At 45.7% G+C, this 17,239-nt stretch overlaps 1 protein-coding gene across 2 annotated transcripts in view; it reads left to right on the top strand.

Annotated features, from left to right (window-relative positions):
• grin2aa (glutamate receptor, ionotropic, N-methyl D-aspartate 2A, a) overlaps nt 1-17,239 on the top strand; it is a 475,972-nt gene that overhangs the window by 177,283 nt on the left and 281,450 nt on the right. For both annotated transcript variants that reach the window (XM_072481712.1, XM_072481711.1), the window contains exon 4: nt 15,846-16,438. In XM_072481712.1, the coding sequence (XP_072337813.1) occupies nt 15,846-16,438 (593 nt within the window). The remainder of the gene's footprint in view (nt 1-15,845; nt 16,439-17,239) is intronic.

Raw genomic sequence — 17,239 nt, 5'->3', positions numbered from 1 at the left:
TTTCAAACCCCATGTATGTTTGACCAGGTTCTTTCCTTAAATTTCTAAACCTTTGTCTGTAGGCTTCAGGCACTAGTTCATATACACCTGAAGTGGATTTTTTCACCTCCTCATATGTCCCAGATACCTCCTCTGATAGTGATGCAAACACCTCACTTGCCCTACCTACCAGCTTTGTTTGAATCAGTAATACCCACCTGTCCGGTGACCATTTCATTTGTTTAGCCACCTTCTCATATGAAATGAAAAAGGCTTTATCTCCTTCTCATCAAACCTTGGCAAGCTTGGACATATTTAAATAGATCCCCACCAAGCCTTTGACTATGATGCTCTTTCTCTTTACCCTCATCACTATCGGCCAACTGTACATTTCCCTTTACATCCGCCAATTTTAACTAACTGTCATGTTTCATGGCCATTTTCTCTTTTTCCCTTTCCTCCCTTTCTCTTTTTTTTGTTTCTTCTCTTTCCTTTTCTTTTTCCCTGATCTGTATCTCCTTTTCTCTCTCTTTTTCTCTCATTTCGTTTTCAAGCTGCTTTAATTCTTTCTCATGTTCCAGTTGTGTAATCTGTAACTGAATTATTGCCAGTTCTAATAAGTCGGAATGTATCTCAGGCAATTTTAAACGCTCAGCTAGTGCCGTAAGTACCTCTTCTTTTCACATGCTGTCAGGTAACTGCAATGTTTTTGCCAAATCCAAAAGCCTTTTCTTAGTCTCTGTTCGTAAGGTACTGCGGTATGACCTTATCCACCCCCAAAAACTTCCGAGCCTCTTGAAAGAGCCATTGTCCACAACACACTCCCTACTTAAACTGAAATACCACACCTATCATGTTTCATGGCCATTTTCCGAAGTTCCAACTCTCTCTCTCTTTCTTTTTTCTATCTTTCTCTTTCTTTTTCCTCTCTATCTCTTTCGTATTCAGGCTGCTTTAATTCGTTCTCATATTCCATTTGTTTAATTTTTAATTGAATTTTTGCCATTTCCACTGAGTCAAACTGTATCTCAGGCAATCTTAAATGCTTAGCCACCGCCATAATTACCTAATCTTTTCGCATTTTGTCAGGTAATGTTAACTGCAATGTTTTTGCCAAATCTAACAGTCTGCTTTTAGTCTCTGTTCGTAAGGTACTCCGTGTGACCGTCTCCACCCCCAAAAACTTCAGGGCCTCTGAAAGAGCCATTGTCCACACCACACTCCCTACTTAAACTGAAATACCACAACTGAAAAGCAACCACAATATGCTCACCCCTCATTGTCTTTAAGTTCACGAAGCCAATCCAACAGATATACTTTTATCCCCCTCGAGCCCCCAATTTGTTACGGGGCAGGGTTTAGAGAACCCCAAAGTGTATCATGGAGTTCCCCTCACCCACAACTTTTAATAGATTGTGGTTATGGGGAGCACAAGGGCCTACTTTACAGGTTCGATGCAACAGAGAGCTAAAGTAGTTTTAAAACAAAACCATGTTTATTTATGAATCCAGTTAACACTTTATAAACCCACAGTAAACATCTTAACAACTATCAACATCAATAATCCCCACAGATACAATATTCTATAAGTAACCCTTCATAATTTTCCTAACAACAGTCATAAGTTCTAAAGACCCTTTTTACAGAAAGACAGCAGGTTTAAATTCTCTAAAGAAACTGGTATACTTTGAAATCCTCTAATGAGCTGAAGACAGTCTGTAGCTTGTAGAGAGAGATCATTATACAGCTGCTTGCTTTGCCTGCAGCTAGCCAGCTCTGAAAACGAAACTAAAACACACAGTAGCTGCCTGCTCAAAAACGAAAGTGAAAGACAGCCAGCCCAGCTCCACCCACACTCTGACATCACTGCTGCTATTTGATAAACATCCATTTCCTAAAGGTACATTCACTACAGCTATTTGATAAACACCCATTTCTTAAAGGTACCCTCACATGACATTATCACATGGAGTAGTTGAAGCAAATATTAAAGATGCATTTAAGGGGAAACTAGGACCAGAATTCCACATGGAACTTTAGCCACCCACTGGCTGAAAAGTGAGGGATGTGCCTCCCTCTGCTGGCCCAGGAAGCCACAACATTGGTTCAAATTCTCCAGTCGTTGGGATTCACTTCCCCTGCTGGTAGCGCACCCCCGTCAGCGGATTTCGGGGTGCCGTGGGGTGGTTTCAATGGGAACTCCCATTAACAAGGGATGAGAAGATTGATTTCTACTGCCAGCAAACGGCGCACTACCGAGAAATATGCAGTTGGGGAACCCATCCCCTTATTTTACTGTTGTAAGGCAGCAGGAAGCAGTGGCCACTGCTGGAACTGCAGTCAGTCTATGACAAAGAACAATGATGGAGGCTAGAAAGCTAGATAATTGGGTTGGCTTTGCAGGGGTCAGTCCGGCAGGTCCAATGATTGGGATTGGGGGGGGAGAGGGGGGGAAGAGGGGGTGGTGTGATGTAGTGGTGGGGGTCAGAGGTAATTGATTCGCAGTGGGAGGACAAGCTGGAGTTGGCCCTTGCTGCTGAGAGGGACTCTCCCTCAGTTGGTCACAGGGTACACAAACAGAAGGCCCTCCCTCCACCCCCACAAGCCCACTGCCAAGAAGTCAAGGTTTAGCTGGTAGTTTTTCCATGTGGCTTTGGCACCCAGTGTTGACTGGAAGAGGTCTTTAATTGGTCGCTAAATGGTCACTTAAAGGTCTCACTGGTCTAAGGGCTGGTCGGCTGCCCAGCACCTATCTTGCTGGTAAAACCCCAGCAAAGACAGGTAGGTAACAGCCAGATGACAGGCAATTCAACCCTATCATGTCACCTTATGTTAGGCCCACTTAGCATCCATGGCGACACAACATTCTGGCCTATGGGAATAAAAAAGGAATAGAAGGATCTGCTGATTCGGTTAGATAAAATAGTGTGGGAGAAGGGTCATCTGTATCATTAATTGCTGGCATAGACCTTTTGAATCAAATGTTCTGTTTCATTGCTGTAAATTCTATATAAAAGAAAAGCCTTGGAAGAGTAGGAACCAATATATAAATTGCTAAAAAAAGAGACATGTTGTCAAAGCTTTTCCTCTTGCAGTCATCAGGACAGAGGCAAGAATACCAAATCCAAAGGGAACAACAGTTTTTACTGCATGAGAAGAAGGTGCTGATTGGTTGGCAAGTGGATGGCTATTCCCTGGTTCATTCCCCATGGCAACACCTTCGTTCTTCTCATGCAGTATAAATTATTGTTCCCTTCGAGAGTTGGAATTCTCACATTTGTCCTGGTGAGTGCAAGAGGAAAGATTTTGACAGCATGTCTCTTTTTCAGCAATATTCAAGTTCTGTACTACCAAGCAACTATTAACATTACAGTGATTGTACAATTTCAAACTGGAGTGCCCAGACCCTAGAAGTTCATGAAAGGAGTCTGGAGAATCTCACCAATTCTCTGCATTTTTGCTTATTTATTGATTCACCTTTTTTGGATGATGTAAACCAACAAGGAAATGTTTTCTCCATCTGTCCTGTAGGGGAGTAATGACGCTGTGTGTGATTCAGCGAACCTGAGTTAGAGCACTCTGAATGGCATGTTTAACCGGGTCCTTCTTGGTCCCAGCAGGGCTATTCAGCAGCACTTTGCCATTTTGTTTAGGCCTTGGGGAGATTCTCTCCGCCAAGGCCGCACTTAGAGGAATTTCAGCTCATTTCAGCTTGCCAGCAGGGTTGACTTCTCGCAGACTGGGGTGTCATTTTAGAAGGCATTTTGGAAGCCACCCCCCACTTTCAGGCCCCCCCCGCCCCCTGTGCTTGATCCCCACCGACCTTGGTTAAACCCCCCGAATTCACCCTCAACCCCCACCGGAGCCTGACCCTTGGCGGTGCCAACCTGGCACCCTGGAACTGCCAGTCTTGCACCAAGGCAGTTGCCCTGCCAACCTTTTAATGCCACCCTGGCAACCTGACAGTGCCATGGTGGCCAGTTTGTCTGGGTGCCAGGCTGGCAGTGCCAAGGTTGCCAGGTGCCGGAGGAAGTGCCAGGGTACTACTCTACCCTGTCCCTGACTACTAGGTCCAAGTTTGTGTGGACCAGTATTAAACAGCACACTGGCAAGGCTTCCCAGGCGTGGCTGTTGAGTCCCACGCCCCGGATGAATCCGGCAAACGTATATTAAAGTGAGTCGTACAGCTCATTTAAATATGTTGATCTGGATCACGCCCAGTGAAGGCAAGGTCCAGATTGCGACCTCTAGCGTGAGTCCGTTGAATCTCGCGAGAAATCCCTCGAGACATATCGAGCATCGCAAATCTCTCAAGAGGCCTCTCATGAGATTCAACAGCCTCGTCCTGACACCAAGGCCATTATATCACGCCCGTTATCTTTCAGATGTTAGGACAGAGACTCCTCAGGTGTGTTTCAAGTTTTCAAAGGAAAGTTGGATATCACTGACATGAGTAGGTTAGGCCTGTACTCATTGGAGTTTAGAAGAATGAGAGGCGACCTGATTGTTACATACAGGACTCTCAGGGGGCTTGAGAGGGTAGATGCTGAGAGGATGTTTCCTCTTGTGGGAGAGTTTAGGACCAGAGGCCTGAATCTCAGAGAAAGGCATCGCCTATTTAAGGCAGAGATGAGGATGAATTTCTTCTCACAGTGTGTAGTTCTATGGAATTCGCTACTGCAGTGGGCCATAGAGACTGGGTCGTTAAGTATGTTCAAGGCTGAGACAGACAGATTTTTAATCAGTAAGATAATCAAGTATTATGGGGATAACGGGGCAGCATGATAGCACAGTGGTTAGCACAGTTGCTTCACAGCTCCAGGGTCCCAGGTGCGATTCCCGGCTTGGGTCACTGTCTGTGTAGAGTCTGCACGTTCTCCCCGAGGCTGCGTGGGTTTCCTCCGGGTGATCCGGTTTCCTCCCACAGTCCAAAGATGTGCAGGTTACAGAATAGAATCGAATAGAACATTACAGCGCAGTACAGGCCCTAAGGACCTCGATGTTGCACCGACCTGTGAAACCAATCTAAAGCCCATCTACACTATTCCATTATCATCCATATGTTTATCCAATGACCATTTAAATGCCTTTAATGTTGGTGAGTCCACTACTGTTGCAGGCAGGGCATTCCACGCCCTTACTACTCTCTGAGTAAAGAACCTACATGACATCTGTCCCATATCTATTTCCCCTCAATTTAGAGCTATGTCCCCTCATGCCAGCCATCACCATCCAAGGAAAAAGGCTCTCACTGTCCACCCTATCTAATCCTCTGATCATTTTGTATGCCTCTATTAAGTCACCTCTTAACCTTCTTCTCTCTAACGAAAACAGCCTCAAGTCCCTCAGTCTTTCCTCATATGATCTTCCCTTCATACCAGGCAGCATCCTGGTAAATCTCCTTTGCACCCTTTCCAATGCTTCCACATCCTTCCTATAACGCAGCGACCGGAACTGCACGCAATACTCCAAATGTGGCCGCACCAGAGTTTTGTACAGCTGCAACATGACCTCATGGTTCCGAAACTCAATGGCGGGATTCTCCACTCCCGCGCCGAATTGCCCACGCCGTCGTGAACGCTGTCGAGGTTCACGACGGCGCGAAACGGCCCCGAGCCCGACCGATTCAGGTCCCGACAATGGGCTAGGATCGGGGCCGTGTCATCTACACGCGCCAGGCCTTGTCGTCGCGTAAAGGAGGCGCCGCATAGATGACGCGCTGGCGCCGCATAACTGGCGTCACCCGCGCATGCGCGGGTTGGCCGGCGGCAACCCCCGCGCATGCGTGGTTGCCGTCCTCTCTGAGTCCGCCCCGCAAGAAGATGGCGGACGGATCTTGCGGGGCCGCGGAAGGAAGGAGGCCCTCCTTCAGAGAGGACGGCCCGACGATCGGTGGGCACCGATCGCGGGCCATGCCACATTTGACGTACCCCCCCGGTGCAGGATCCCTCCCCCCCCCCCCCCCCCCCCCCCCCACAGGCCACCCCCCCAGCGTTCCCACGCTGTTCTCGACAGCAGCGACCAGGTGTGGACGGCGCCGGGGGGAACCTGCCGTTTTGGCCTGGCCGCTTGGCCCATCCGGGCCTGAGAATAGCGGGGGTGCCGAAGAATCGCCATTTTGCGTGTCTCCGTCGATTCTCCGGCGTGCGGCCCGCGGAACTCGACGGGGCCGTTCCCGCCGCTTGGGAGAATCGCGGGAGGGCATCGGATGGGCGTCCCGGGAACTTTTGGCGGCCCAGGCGATTCTCCCAACCAGCGCGGGAGTGGAGAATCTCGTCCAATCCCTTTACCAATAAAAGCTAACACACCGCACGCCTTCTTCACAACCCTATCAACCTGGGTGGCAACTTTCAGGGATCTATATACATGGACACCGAGATCTCTCTGCTCATCCACACTACCAAGAATCTGACCATTAGGCCAGTACTCTGTATTCCTGTTACTCCTTCCAAAATGAATCACCTCACACTTTTCTGCATTAAACTCCATTTGCCAGTTCTCAGCCCAGCTCTTCAGCTTATCTATGTCCCTCTGTAACCTGCAACTCCCCTTACTTTAGTGTAATCCGCAGATTTACTCACCCATCCTTCTCCGCCCTCGTCCAGGTCATTTATAAAAATGACAAACAGCAGTGGCCCGAAAACAGACCCTTGTGGTACACCACTAGTAACTGAACTCTAGGCTGAACATTTCCCATCAACCACCACCCTCTGTCTTCTTACAGCTAGCCAATTTCTTATCCAAACCGCTAAATCACCCTCAATCCCATGCGTCCGTATTTTCTGCAGTACCATGGGGAACCTTATCAAACGCTTTACTGAAATCCATATACACCACATCAACTGCTTTACCCTCGTCCACCTGTTTGGTCACCTTCTCAAAGAACTCAATAAGGTTTGTGAGGCACGACCTACCCTTCACAAAACCGTGTTGACTATCCCTAATCAAATTATTCCTTTCTAGATGATTATAAATCCTATCTCTTATAATCCTTTCCAAGACTTTGCCCACAGCAGAAGTAAGGCTCACTGTGTGAATACGGACTCCACGAACAACTTCCAACTACGTCCTTGACTGGCCCTACTCTTACCCCAGTCATTCTTTTTTTCCTGACATACCTGCCAAGGACTTCTCATGTCCCCTCCTGGCTCTTCTTGGCTCTCTCTTTAGGTCCTTCCTGGCTAACGCGTAACTCTCAAACGCCCTAACTGAACCTTCATGTCTCATCTAACCTTACAGGTTAGGTGGATTGGCCATGATAAATTGCCCTTAGTGTCCAAAAAGGTTCGGTTGTGTTATGGGGAGAGGGTGGGCTTAAGTGGGGTGCTATTTCCAGTGACTCGATTGGCCTAGTGGCCTCTTTCTGCACTGTAAATTCTATAAGGTGGGAAAGTGGAGTTGAGGATTATCATATCAGATCAATCAAGATCTCATTTAATGGTGGAGAAGACTCAATGGGCTGAATGGCCCACCTCTGTTCCTCCATCTTATGGTCTTCTAATCACTTGTGGAACACACCAATGGCTGATCCCATTGGCTGTACTTTTAACCTGCTTGGAAAGACATCTGGTAGAAATCAGCAGGATCCTTCTTAAATACACATCGTCACCAGGGCAACGGAGTATGAAAGAGGAGTCAGGCACCAGGAGAGCATTAAGAAAATGCACCTTTAATTTTAAACTTTCCTGGTCAGACCAGAAGGATTAAGAGTAGGCCCAGCAAGGTAAGGTTAGGGCACCCCTAACCCAGGCCTCCCTATCTACAATTGACTTATGTACGTATGAGGGATATTCAATTTGTGACAGAAAGTTCCTGCCACCTGACATTGCGCCTACCAGCTCGCTGCATTTTCCCATCTATTTTGTATTCTGTTCTGTCCTCATCAGTCCGATTTTAAAAATTAATTGTTCTTGGGATGTGGGCCTCGCTGGCCAGACCAGCATTTGTTGTCCATCTTTAATTGCCCTTGAACTGAGTGGCTTGCTAGGCCATTTCAATGGGGGCAATGTTACATTAGGGAACCAGATGGTTTTTATGTCAATTGGCATTGGTTTGATCGTCATCATTAGGGTTTTAATCCCAGATTTTTTTATTGAATTCAAATTTCACCATCTGCCATGGTGGGATTGGAACCTGGGATCACAGGACATTACCCAGGTCTCTGAAATGAAATGAAATGAAAATCGCTTATTGTCACAAGTAGGCTTCAAATGAAGTTACTGTGAAAAACCCCTAGTCGCCACATTCCGGCGCCTGTTCGGGGAGGCTGGTACGGGCATTGAACCGTGCTGCTGGCCTGCCTCGGTCTGCTTTCAAAGCCAGTGATTTAGACCTGTGCTAAACCACTAGTCCAGCGACAATACCACTGTGCCACAACCTCCCCAATTTAAATTCAGGGTTGTTAACAGCAAATACAAAGAACGTTTCATTAAACTTTGTGAATCTTTAGTGAATGTCAGCAAGCTCTTAAATGGTGGAGAACATAGATTAACACTGAATTTACAGTGCAGAAGGAGGCCATTCGGCCCACCGAGTCTGCACCAGCTCTTGGAATGAGCACCCTACCCAAGGTCAACACCTCCACCCTATCCCCATAACCCAGTAACCCCACCCAACACTAAGGGCAATTTTGGACACTAAGGGCAATGTATCATGGCCAGTCCACCTAACCTGCACATCTTTGGACTGTGGGAGGAAACCGGAGCACCCGGAGGAAACCCACGCACACACGGGGAGGATGTGCAGACTCCACACAGACAGTGACCCAAGCCGGAATCGAACCTGGGACCCAGGAGCTGTGAAGCAATTGTGCTATCCACAATGCTACCGTGCTGCCCTTTTCCACCATAACATTCTGGCTAACCTCTATATGTACACCCTTCCCATGGGGCGGGATTTTCTGGCCATTCATGCTGGTGGAATCTTACGGTCCTGTCAACAGCTCATCCCCGCCAAGGGTTTTGTGACGGCAATGGATGCGTTGACAACAGCAGCACCAGAAGATCCTGCCACTGGCCACTGGTGAGCCACCCTGCGCCACTGCAGAACATGTCGCGGAGCGGGAGGAAATGCCTGCCCAGCATGTTTATGTGTGAGTGTCTGGTCTGCTCTCTACTCCCCCCCGCCCACCTATCCCATAACTAACTTGGCAACAAGGCTATCTGATGCAACCCTGTGCTGCCCTCACTGTGATTAATCAATTCAGTATGTACCAGGAGTAAGGGAGGCAGCGGCATTATGGTAGTGCCACTTTGAAATAAAGGCCAACATTCCATTTGCCTTCCCTATTACCTGCACGCTCACTTTTTGTGTTCTCTGCACGAGGACCGCCAAATCCATCTATGCTGCAGTTTCCAGCAGTCTTTCTCCATTTAAATAATATTCAGCTGTTATATTCTTCCTACCAACGTGCATAATTTCAAATTTTCCTACATTATACTCCATCTGCCAAGTTCTTGCCCACTCGCTTAACCTCCCATACCCCTATATGGCTCTTTATGTCACCCTCACTACTTGCCTTCCCATCTATAAGAAGTCTTGCAACACTATGGGCCAGGGTTTAGAGAGCCCCAAAGTGTATCAAGGAGTTCACCTGACCCACGACCTTTACTAGATTGTGGTATGGGGAGCACACGGCCCACTCTACAGGTGTGGGACAGCAGAAATGGAAACATATTTTTTAAAGCAAAACAATGTTTATTCTATGAACTCAAGTTAACCTTTTTAAAACATACAGTGAACATCTTAGCAACCATCAATTCAAATACAACCCCCAAAGAATACAACACCAAGCTAAGAAGAGCCAGGAGGGGACATGAGAAGTCTTTGGCAGGTAGGATCAAGGATAACCCTAAAGCTTTCTATAGATATGTCAGGAATAAAAGAATGACTAGGGTAAGAGTAGGGCCAGTCAAGGACAGTAGTGGGAAGTTGTGCTTGGAGTCCGAGGAGAGGTGCTAAGTGAATATTTTTCGTCAGTATTCACACAGGAAAAAGACAATGTTGTCGAGGAGAATACTGAGATTCAGGCCACTAGACTAGAAGGGCTTGAGGTTCATAAGGAGGAGGTGTTAACAATTCTGGAAAGGGTGAAAATAGATAAGTCCCCTGGGCTGGATGGGATTTAGCCTAGGATTCTCTGGGAAGCTAGGGAGGAGATTGCTGAGCCTTTGGCTTTGATCTTTAAGTCATCTTTGTCAACAGGAATAGTGCCAGAAGACTGGAGGATAGCAAATGTTGTCTCCTTGTTCAAGAAGGGGAGTAGAGACAACCCCGGTAACTATAGACCAGTGAGCCTTACTTCTGTTGTGAGCAAAATCTTGGAAAGGTTTATAAGAGATAGGATGCATAATCATCTGGAAAGGAATAATTTGATTAGGGATAGTCAACACGGTTTCGTGAAGGGTAGGGCATGCCTCACAAAACTTTATTGCGTTCTTTGAGAAGTTGACCAAACAGGTGGATGAGGGTAAAGCAGTTGATGTGGTGTATATGGATTTCAGTAAAGCGTTTGATAAGGTTCCCCACGGTAGGCTACTGCAGAAAATACGGAAGCATGGGATTCAGGGAGATTTAGCAGTTTGGATCAGAAATTGGCTAGCTGGAAGAAGACAAAGGGTGGTGGTTGATGGGAAGTGTTCAGACTGAAGTCCAGTTACTAGTGGTGTATCACAAGGATCTGTTTTGGGGCCATTGCTGTTTGACATTTTTATAAATGACCTGGAGGAGGGCGTAGAAGGATGGGTGAGTAAATTTGCAGATGACACTAAAGTCGGTGGAGTTGTGGACAGTGCGGAAGGATGTTACAAGTTACAGAGGGACATAGATAAGCTGCAGCGCTGGACTGAGAGGTGGCAAATGGAGTTTAATGCAGAAAAGTGTGATGTGATTCTTTTTTGGAGAAATAACAGGAAGACAGAGTACTGGGCTAATGGTAAGATTCTTGGCAGTGTGGATGAGCAGAGAGATCTCGGTGTCCGTGTACATAGATCCTTGAAAGTTGCCACTCAGGTTGAGAGGGTTGTTAAGAAGGCGTACGGTGTGTTACCTTTTATTGGTAGAGGGATTGAATTTCTGAGCCATGAGGTCATGTTGCAGCTGTACAAAACTCTGGTGCGGCCGCATTTGGAGTATTGCATGCAATTCTGGTTGCCGCATCATAGGAAGGATGTGGAAGCATTGGAAAGGGTGCAGAGGAGATTTACCAGAATGTTGCCTGGTATGGAGGGAAGATCTTATGAGGAAAGGCTGAGGGACTTGAGGCTGTTTTCATTAGAGAGAAGAAGGTTAAGATGTGACTTAATTGAGGCATACAAGATGATCAGAGGATTGGATAGGGTGGACAGTGAGAGCCTTTTTCCTTGGATGGTGATGTCTAGCACGAGGGGACATAGCTTTAAATTGAGGGGAGATAGATATAGGACAGATGTCAGAGGTAGGTTCTTTACTCAGAGAGTAGTAAGGGTGTGGAATGCCCTGCCTGCAACAGTAGTGGACCCGCCAACACTAAGGGTATTCAAATGGTCATTGGATAGACATATGGATGATAAGGGAATAGTGTAGATGGGCTTTAGAGTGGTTTCACAGGTCGGCGCAACATCGAGGGCCGAAGGGCCTGTACTGCGCTGTAGTGTTCTATGTAGTGTTCTATGTTCTAAATGATCCTTACTTTCCTTTCAACCTCCATAAGACATTAAAAAAACAACTTTTAACAGAAGCACATCAGGTTTAAATTCACTACTGAGAACAGTTATTACTCTGAATTCATCAAATGATCAAGAGATAGTCTTTACATGGCAGAGAGAACAACAGTACATCTTCTTTGGCTGGCTGCAACTCCCAACACTGAAACGAAACCAAAAAAAACAGACACATCCAAGCTTTTCTCAAAGTGAAACTAAAAGCTGACAGACAGCCCAGCTCCACCCACACGCTGACACCACTGCATTAACATGAGCAGACAAACATTTCTTAAAGTGACATTCTCATGACACCAGGTTAAAGTCCAACAGGTTTGTTTCAAATCACTAGCTTTCGGAGTCTCTCTGGCTCTGTAAAGACTTAATTACCTGCAAATGCTTGCATTCAAAGTAGTGTCTTACATCTTAGACTTTGTCTATATAAATGTTTCTGGAACCTACGTCTTCATTCACCTGAGGAAGGAGCTGTGCTCCGCAAGCTAGTGATTTGAAACAAACCTGTTGGACTTTAACCTGGGGTTGTAACACTACTTACTGTGCTCACCCCAGTCCAACGCCAGCATCTCCATATCATGGCTTCCCATCTATAACCTTGGCAATAGTACATTAATTTTCTTCATCCAAAGCATTAATATACATTGGGCGGGATTCTCCCGAAAGGGAACAAAGTCCTCCAGTGAGCGCATTTAGCCGCGTGTTTCCTGGCACTAGCAATGGATATTCAACGCGACTCATGTTGACTAAGGGGCCTGAATAAGCCAAGGCTGCACGTAGCTAGATATTTTACAACGGGGAGCTCTGCTCGCCGTAAGTCCCTATTGTAGTTAGAAATTGGGACACCATTTTTAAATAGTGTCCCAATCTCCGAGGTCCCCAAAAGAATCCCCAACCTCCCACGCCAACCCGAACGCAATATGGAAGGCCCTTCCTCCCCCTGAAACAGCCTTGCTGGGCAACCCAGGAACAATCGCTCACACGCAAAAAAAGCCAGCTTGGCACCGCCAGGCTGGTACCCAGTGACACTGCCCGGGCACCACTCTGCCCAAAGGGCATGCAGCTGGGGGCCTCTGATCCCCTTGGAGACCCCCACAAGTGCCATTTTGTCTGATCCCAAGGCTCGCCCGAGGTCTCTGAGGCAAAGGGATTGAATCCTAAATCCTCAGGTACCTCAGGAATCTGCACATGAGAGTGAGGCTAGCTGCCTCGCTACAATATGCAGATTTGCTTAAAGGTGATCCTGCCCATTGTGGTTGGGATTCACATCGCAAAGTCTTGCGAGATCACGTTGAATCTCACAAGGCGGGTAGATCCCGGGAGTGCTCTTCCGGCGCAGCATGGCCATAGGATCACGCCATTGTAAATAATTGTCGCTCCAGCACTGATCCCTGTGGCATTCCACTAGTTACAGGTTGTCCCTAAAAACGCTTCTCTTATCCCAACTCACTGTCTTCTATTCGTTAGCCAATACTCTTATCATGCCAATATATTACTCCTAACACCATGGGCTCTTATTTTAATAAACAGCCTTTTGTGTGGTACCTTATCGAATATTTTGTACATCTACTAGTTTCCCTTTATTTATCCTGCTTGTTACCACCACAAAGAATTCTAATAAATTAGTCAGACATTATTCCCCCTTCATGAAGCCATGCTGACTCTGCTTGTTTATATTGTGTATTTCTAAATGTTCTGCAATTGCGTGCTCTGTAATGTACTCTAACATTTTCCCAATTATAAGATGTTAAGCTAACTCGCCTGTAGTTTCCTGTTTATGTCCCCCTCTCTTTTTGAATAAGGGTGTCACATTGGCAGTTTTCCAATCCTCTGGAATTTTTTCCAGAATTTAGGGATTCTTGGAAGAATAGTATCAGTGCATCCACTATATCTGTAGCTACTTCCTTTAATAGCCATTGATTCAACCCATCAGGTCTTGGGAACCTATTGGCCTTTAGTCCCATTAGTTTCACGAGTGCATTTTCTCTCGTGATAGTTATTATATTTATTCCTCCTCCTCATCCTTGACCATTGATTATTTGATATTTTTGGAATGCCATTTGTGTCTTCTACTGTGAAGACTGACACAAAATATTTATTTAACTCCTCTGCCATTTCCTGGTTCTCCATTATTATTTCCCCAGTCCCATTATCTGAGGGGCCTATGTTCACTTTGGCCTCTCCCTTCCTTTTTATATATTTAAAGAAACTTGCTGTCCATTTTTATATTACTTGCTAGTTTACCCTCATAGTTAATCATCTCCCCCTTTATTTTTTGTGGTCATATTTTGTTGATTTTTAAACCTTTCCCAATCCTCTGGCTTACTACTAATCTTTGCCACATTATATGGTTTTTTTTCTTTCAGTTTAATCTTTGTTCTTTGTTCTTTGTTTTTTACCCTTAACTTCCTTGGTTAACCATGGTTGATTTATCCCCTTCCTAGAATCCTTCTTCCTTATTGGGTTATATATTTGTTGTGAGTTATAACTGCCAACTTTGAACAGTTTTGATTGGATAAACTGGGTTAAAATTGATTTAAATATTTTCAAACTGACATTGGTACATATGTATGACATTATGTATGATATGTATGATATAAGCTATGATTTTACCAAAATTCAATTTTGAACCTAAAATGTTTTGGTTCAGTCCTAAATTTGGCCACAGAGAGGAATTTGAATCTTGACGCAGTTAGGATTCTTAGGATGCAAATTTTTTTCTTTAGCAAAATGGTACAGCAGTTATGATTTGCAGATTTGCCTATATACTTCCAATGCAGCTTCAAAATAATTTAAACACTTTGCCCTTTGAACCAATGCCAATGATTGCTGCCAAGAACTTTGATTGGGTGTTGAGAAGCTCCTGCCTAATTATTGGTGGCAGATTGTAGTGAAAAACATAATGGATTAAGAAGGACAAATAGACGCAATTGAGAACATGTTGATTGTTCCTAATACAATGCCATTTTACGTCATGAAAAATTGATCTTTGGGCCCAAAGGTAAGGAAATCTGTCAAACAAGGGGAGCGATTCTAAAGGTATGATCGCCTTGAGTGAAAATCCCATTTTGGCTGCAAACTCTCACCAGAAAAGGCGTGGACCTGATTTCCATTAATTTAAATTTATTTTAATATAATCATAAGACTTAATGCCGTTGCTTCCGGGCATGTTAGATACAACCCCCCCCAGCCCCCCTCACCCGGTTGGCGGTACTGGTTTCAAAGATCGACAATCAGTCGTGATGACCATGTCAGGATTGCGGAGGGGCTTGGAGGCCCCGGGGTTGAGGGCTGAGGCTGGGACGTGCCGCACCCCTGCCACTCTGGCAGTGCCAGAAGTCTGTGCCGGGGGCAGTGAGAAGGGCCTCTGAGAGGGGACAAATCTTTCCCCATTGGGGGAGGGGTCTTTCCCTTATGTGTAGTGAGGGTGGGAGAGGGGTGCACACTGGAGAATACGTGGGTGGGGTGGAGGGGGAAATAGGTTGCAGAGTGCCCTCTCAGTACTTCTTTGGGGGGGGTCGCCCCAAAGCTTGTGGGGGGGAATCGTCCATGGCCTTGGAGGGGTTGGGAGGGACTTAAATTTTCTGGTGATCGGGGCACTCTCTAAAGATGGCACCCCACTATCTGTGTAGCCGAACTTGCCGGCTCTATGAGCCTTCATCCCACCAGAGCGATGGCACAAACCCGCGTCACTCCCAATTTCTTGCTGACTAAATGTCAGAAGATCTGGTCAGAAAACCTGGCTGTATTTCTGGGGAGAAACATGCCAGCTTTCAGTCAGAATCTGACACTTTGAAGTTTTTGGAAAATTCCTCCCATTGTCTGTTGAAAAGTGATGATTGGGACAATCAAAATAGTTCCACAGAAGATTGTTGCATTTTTGAATAGAACGTTGGCCTCTCTATATCTCTATCCCCAGTTAAGATGCTTTTTAAAATCTGTTGTTTTGAGTAAGTTATTGTGCACCTGTTTTAATATTTCCTTATGTGATTCTGCCAAACTTTGTCTGAAACTGTTCCTGCGAAGCACCTTCGGATGTTTACCACACAAAATTCACGATTCAAGTAATTTTGTACCTGACCATTGGAATTTAATTGATTGATATATACAATGAATCTTATTGACTTTTTTTTTCAATTGAATCCTTTAAAATGCTTCTTAATTCAATTGCAGGATCAGAAATCAACATTTTTCCAGTTCGGTGCTTCCATTCACCAACAAGTTGGCGTGATGCTAAATATCATGGAAGAATATGACTGGCACGTGTTTTCAATTGTAACCAGCACCTTCCCTGGATACCATGAGTTTATTAGTGTATTAAAAGCTACAGTGGAAAACAGTTTTGTGGGCTGGGAGCTACTCAATACCATCACGTTAGATGCTGTTGACGGGGATTCAAAGGCTCAAATCCAACTGAAGAAAATACAGTCGTCGGTCATTCTGTTATACTGTTCGAAAGACGAAGCCATTTTTATACTGGAGGAAGCCCGTTCCTTGGGTCTTACAGGCTATGGTTTCATCTGGATTGTGCCCAGTTTGGTAACAGGTAACACGGACATCATACCGGAGGAGTTTCCAGCTGGGCTGATTTCTGTGTCATATGATGAGTGGGACTACACTCTTACAGAAAGGGTAACAGATGGTGTTGGGATCATAACAACGGCTGCTTCTGCCATGATGGAACAGTATGGATACATCCCTGAAGCAAAGACAAGTTGCTACGGCCAATTGGAAAGGAAAGTTCTTCCATTTCTTTCACTGCACAAGTAAGTTCCTGATTATTATCATTAACAGTTCTGCTGATAACCTACAAGATCACACAGTATTTAACAAGTCTATATTTAATTCTCTATTAATGAAAAGTGCTAGAATATAAAGAAAACAAAGCAAGGGACAGCAAAATGAACTATTATTTAAATGGTAAACAATTGCAGCTTGCTGATGTGCAGAGGGTCCTGAGTATCCTTGTGCATGGATCGCAAAAAGTTGGTTTCCAGATGCAGCAGGTAATTAAGAAAGCAAATGGAATTTTGTTGTTCATTGGTAGAGGGATGGAGTTTAAAAGCAGGGAGGTTATGTTGTAGCTGTATAGGCTGCTGGTGAGGCCACACCTGGAGTACTGTGTACAGTTTTGGTCTCCTCACTTGGAATCACTCACCTGATGAAGGAGCTAGGCTCCGAAAGCTCGTGATTCCAAATAAACCTATTGGACTTTAACCTGGTGTTGTGAGACTTCTTACTGTGCCCACCCCAGTCCAACGCTGGCATCTCCACATCATTGAGAAAGGATATAGAGGCACTGGAGGGGGTGCAGAGGAGATTCACTAGGTTGATTCAGGAGTTGAGGGATTGGCTTATGAGGAGAGACTGAGTGGACTGGGACTATACTCATTGGAATTTAGAAAAATGAGGGGGGATCTGATAGAAACATAAAATTATGAAGGGAATATAGCGACAGTGGGCTCCTATGCTCTAGCTGCCTCCAGTCCCTCTCTCACCTACCAGTGCCCTGCTTTGGACACCCAGGCCCCATTACGCACCACCTCTACTCCCTTGTCCCAACGCCC

The sequence above is a fragment of the Scyliorhinus torazame genome, chromosome 17 (genome assembly GCF_047496885.1).
Source record: "Scyliorhinus torazame isolate Kashiwa2021f chromosome 17, sScyTor2.1, whole genome shotgun sequence".
Lineage (NCBI taxonomy): Eukaryota > Metazoa > Chordata > Chondrichthyes > Carcharhiniformes > Scyliorhinidae > Scyliorhinus > Scyliorhinus torazame.
This window is presented reverse-complemented; position numbering and strand designations above follow the sequence as displayed.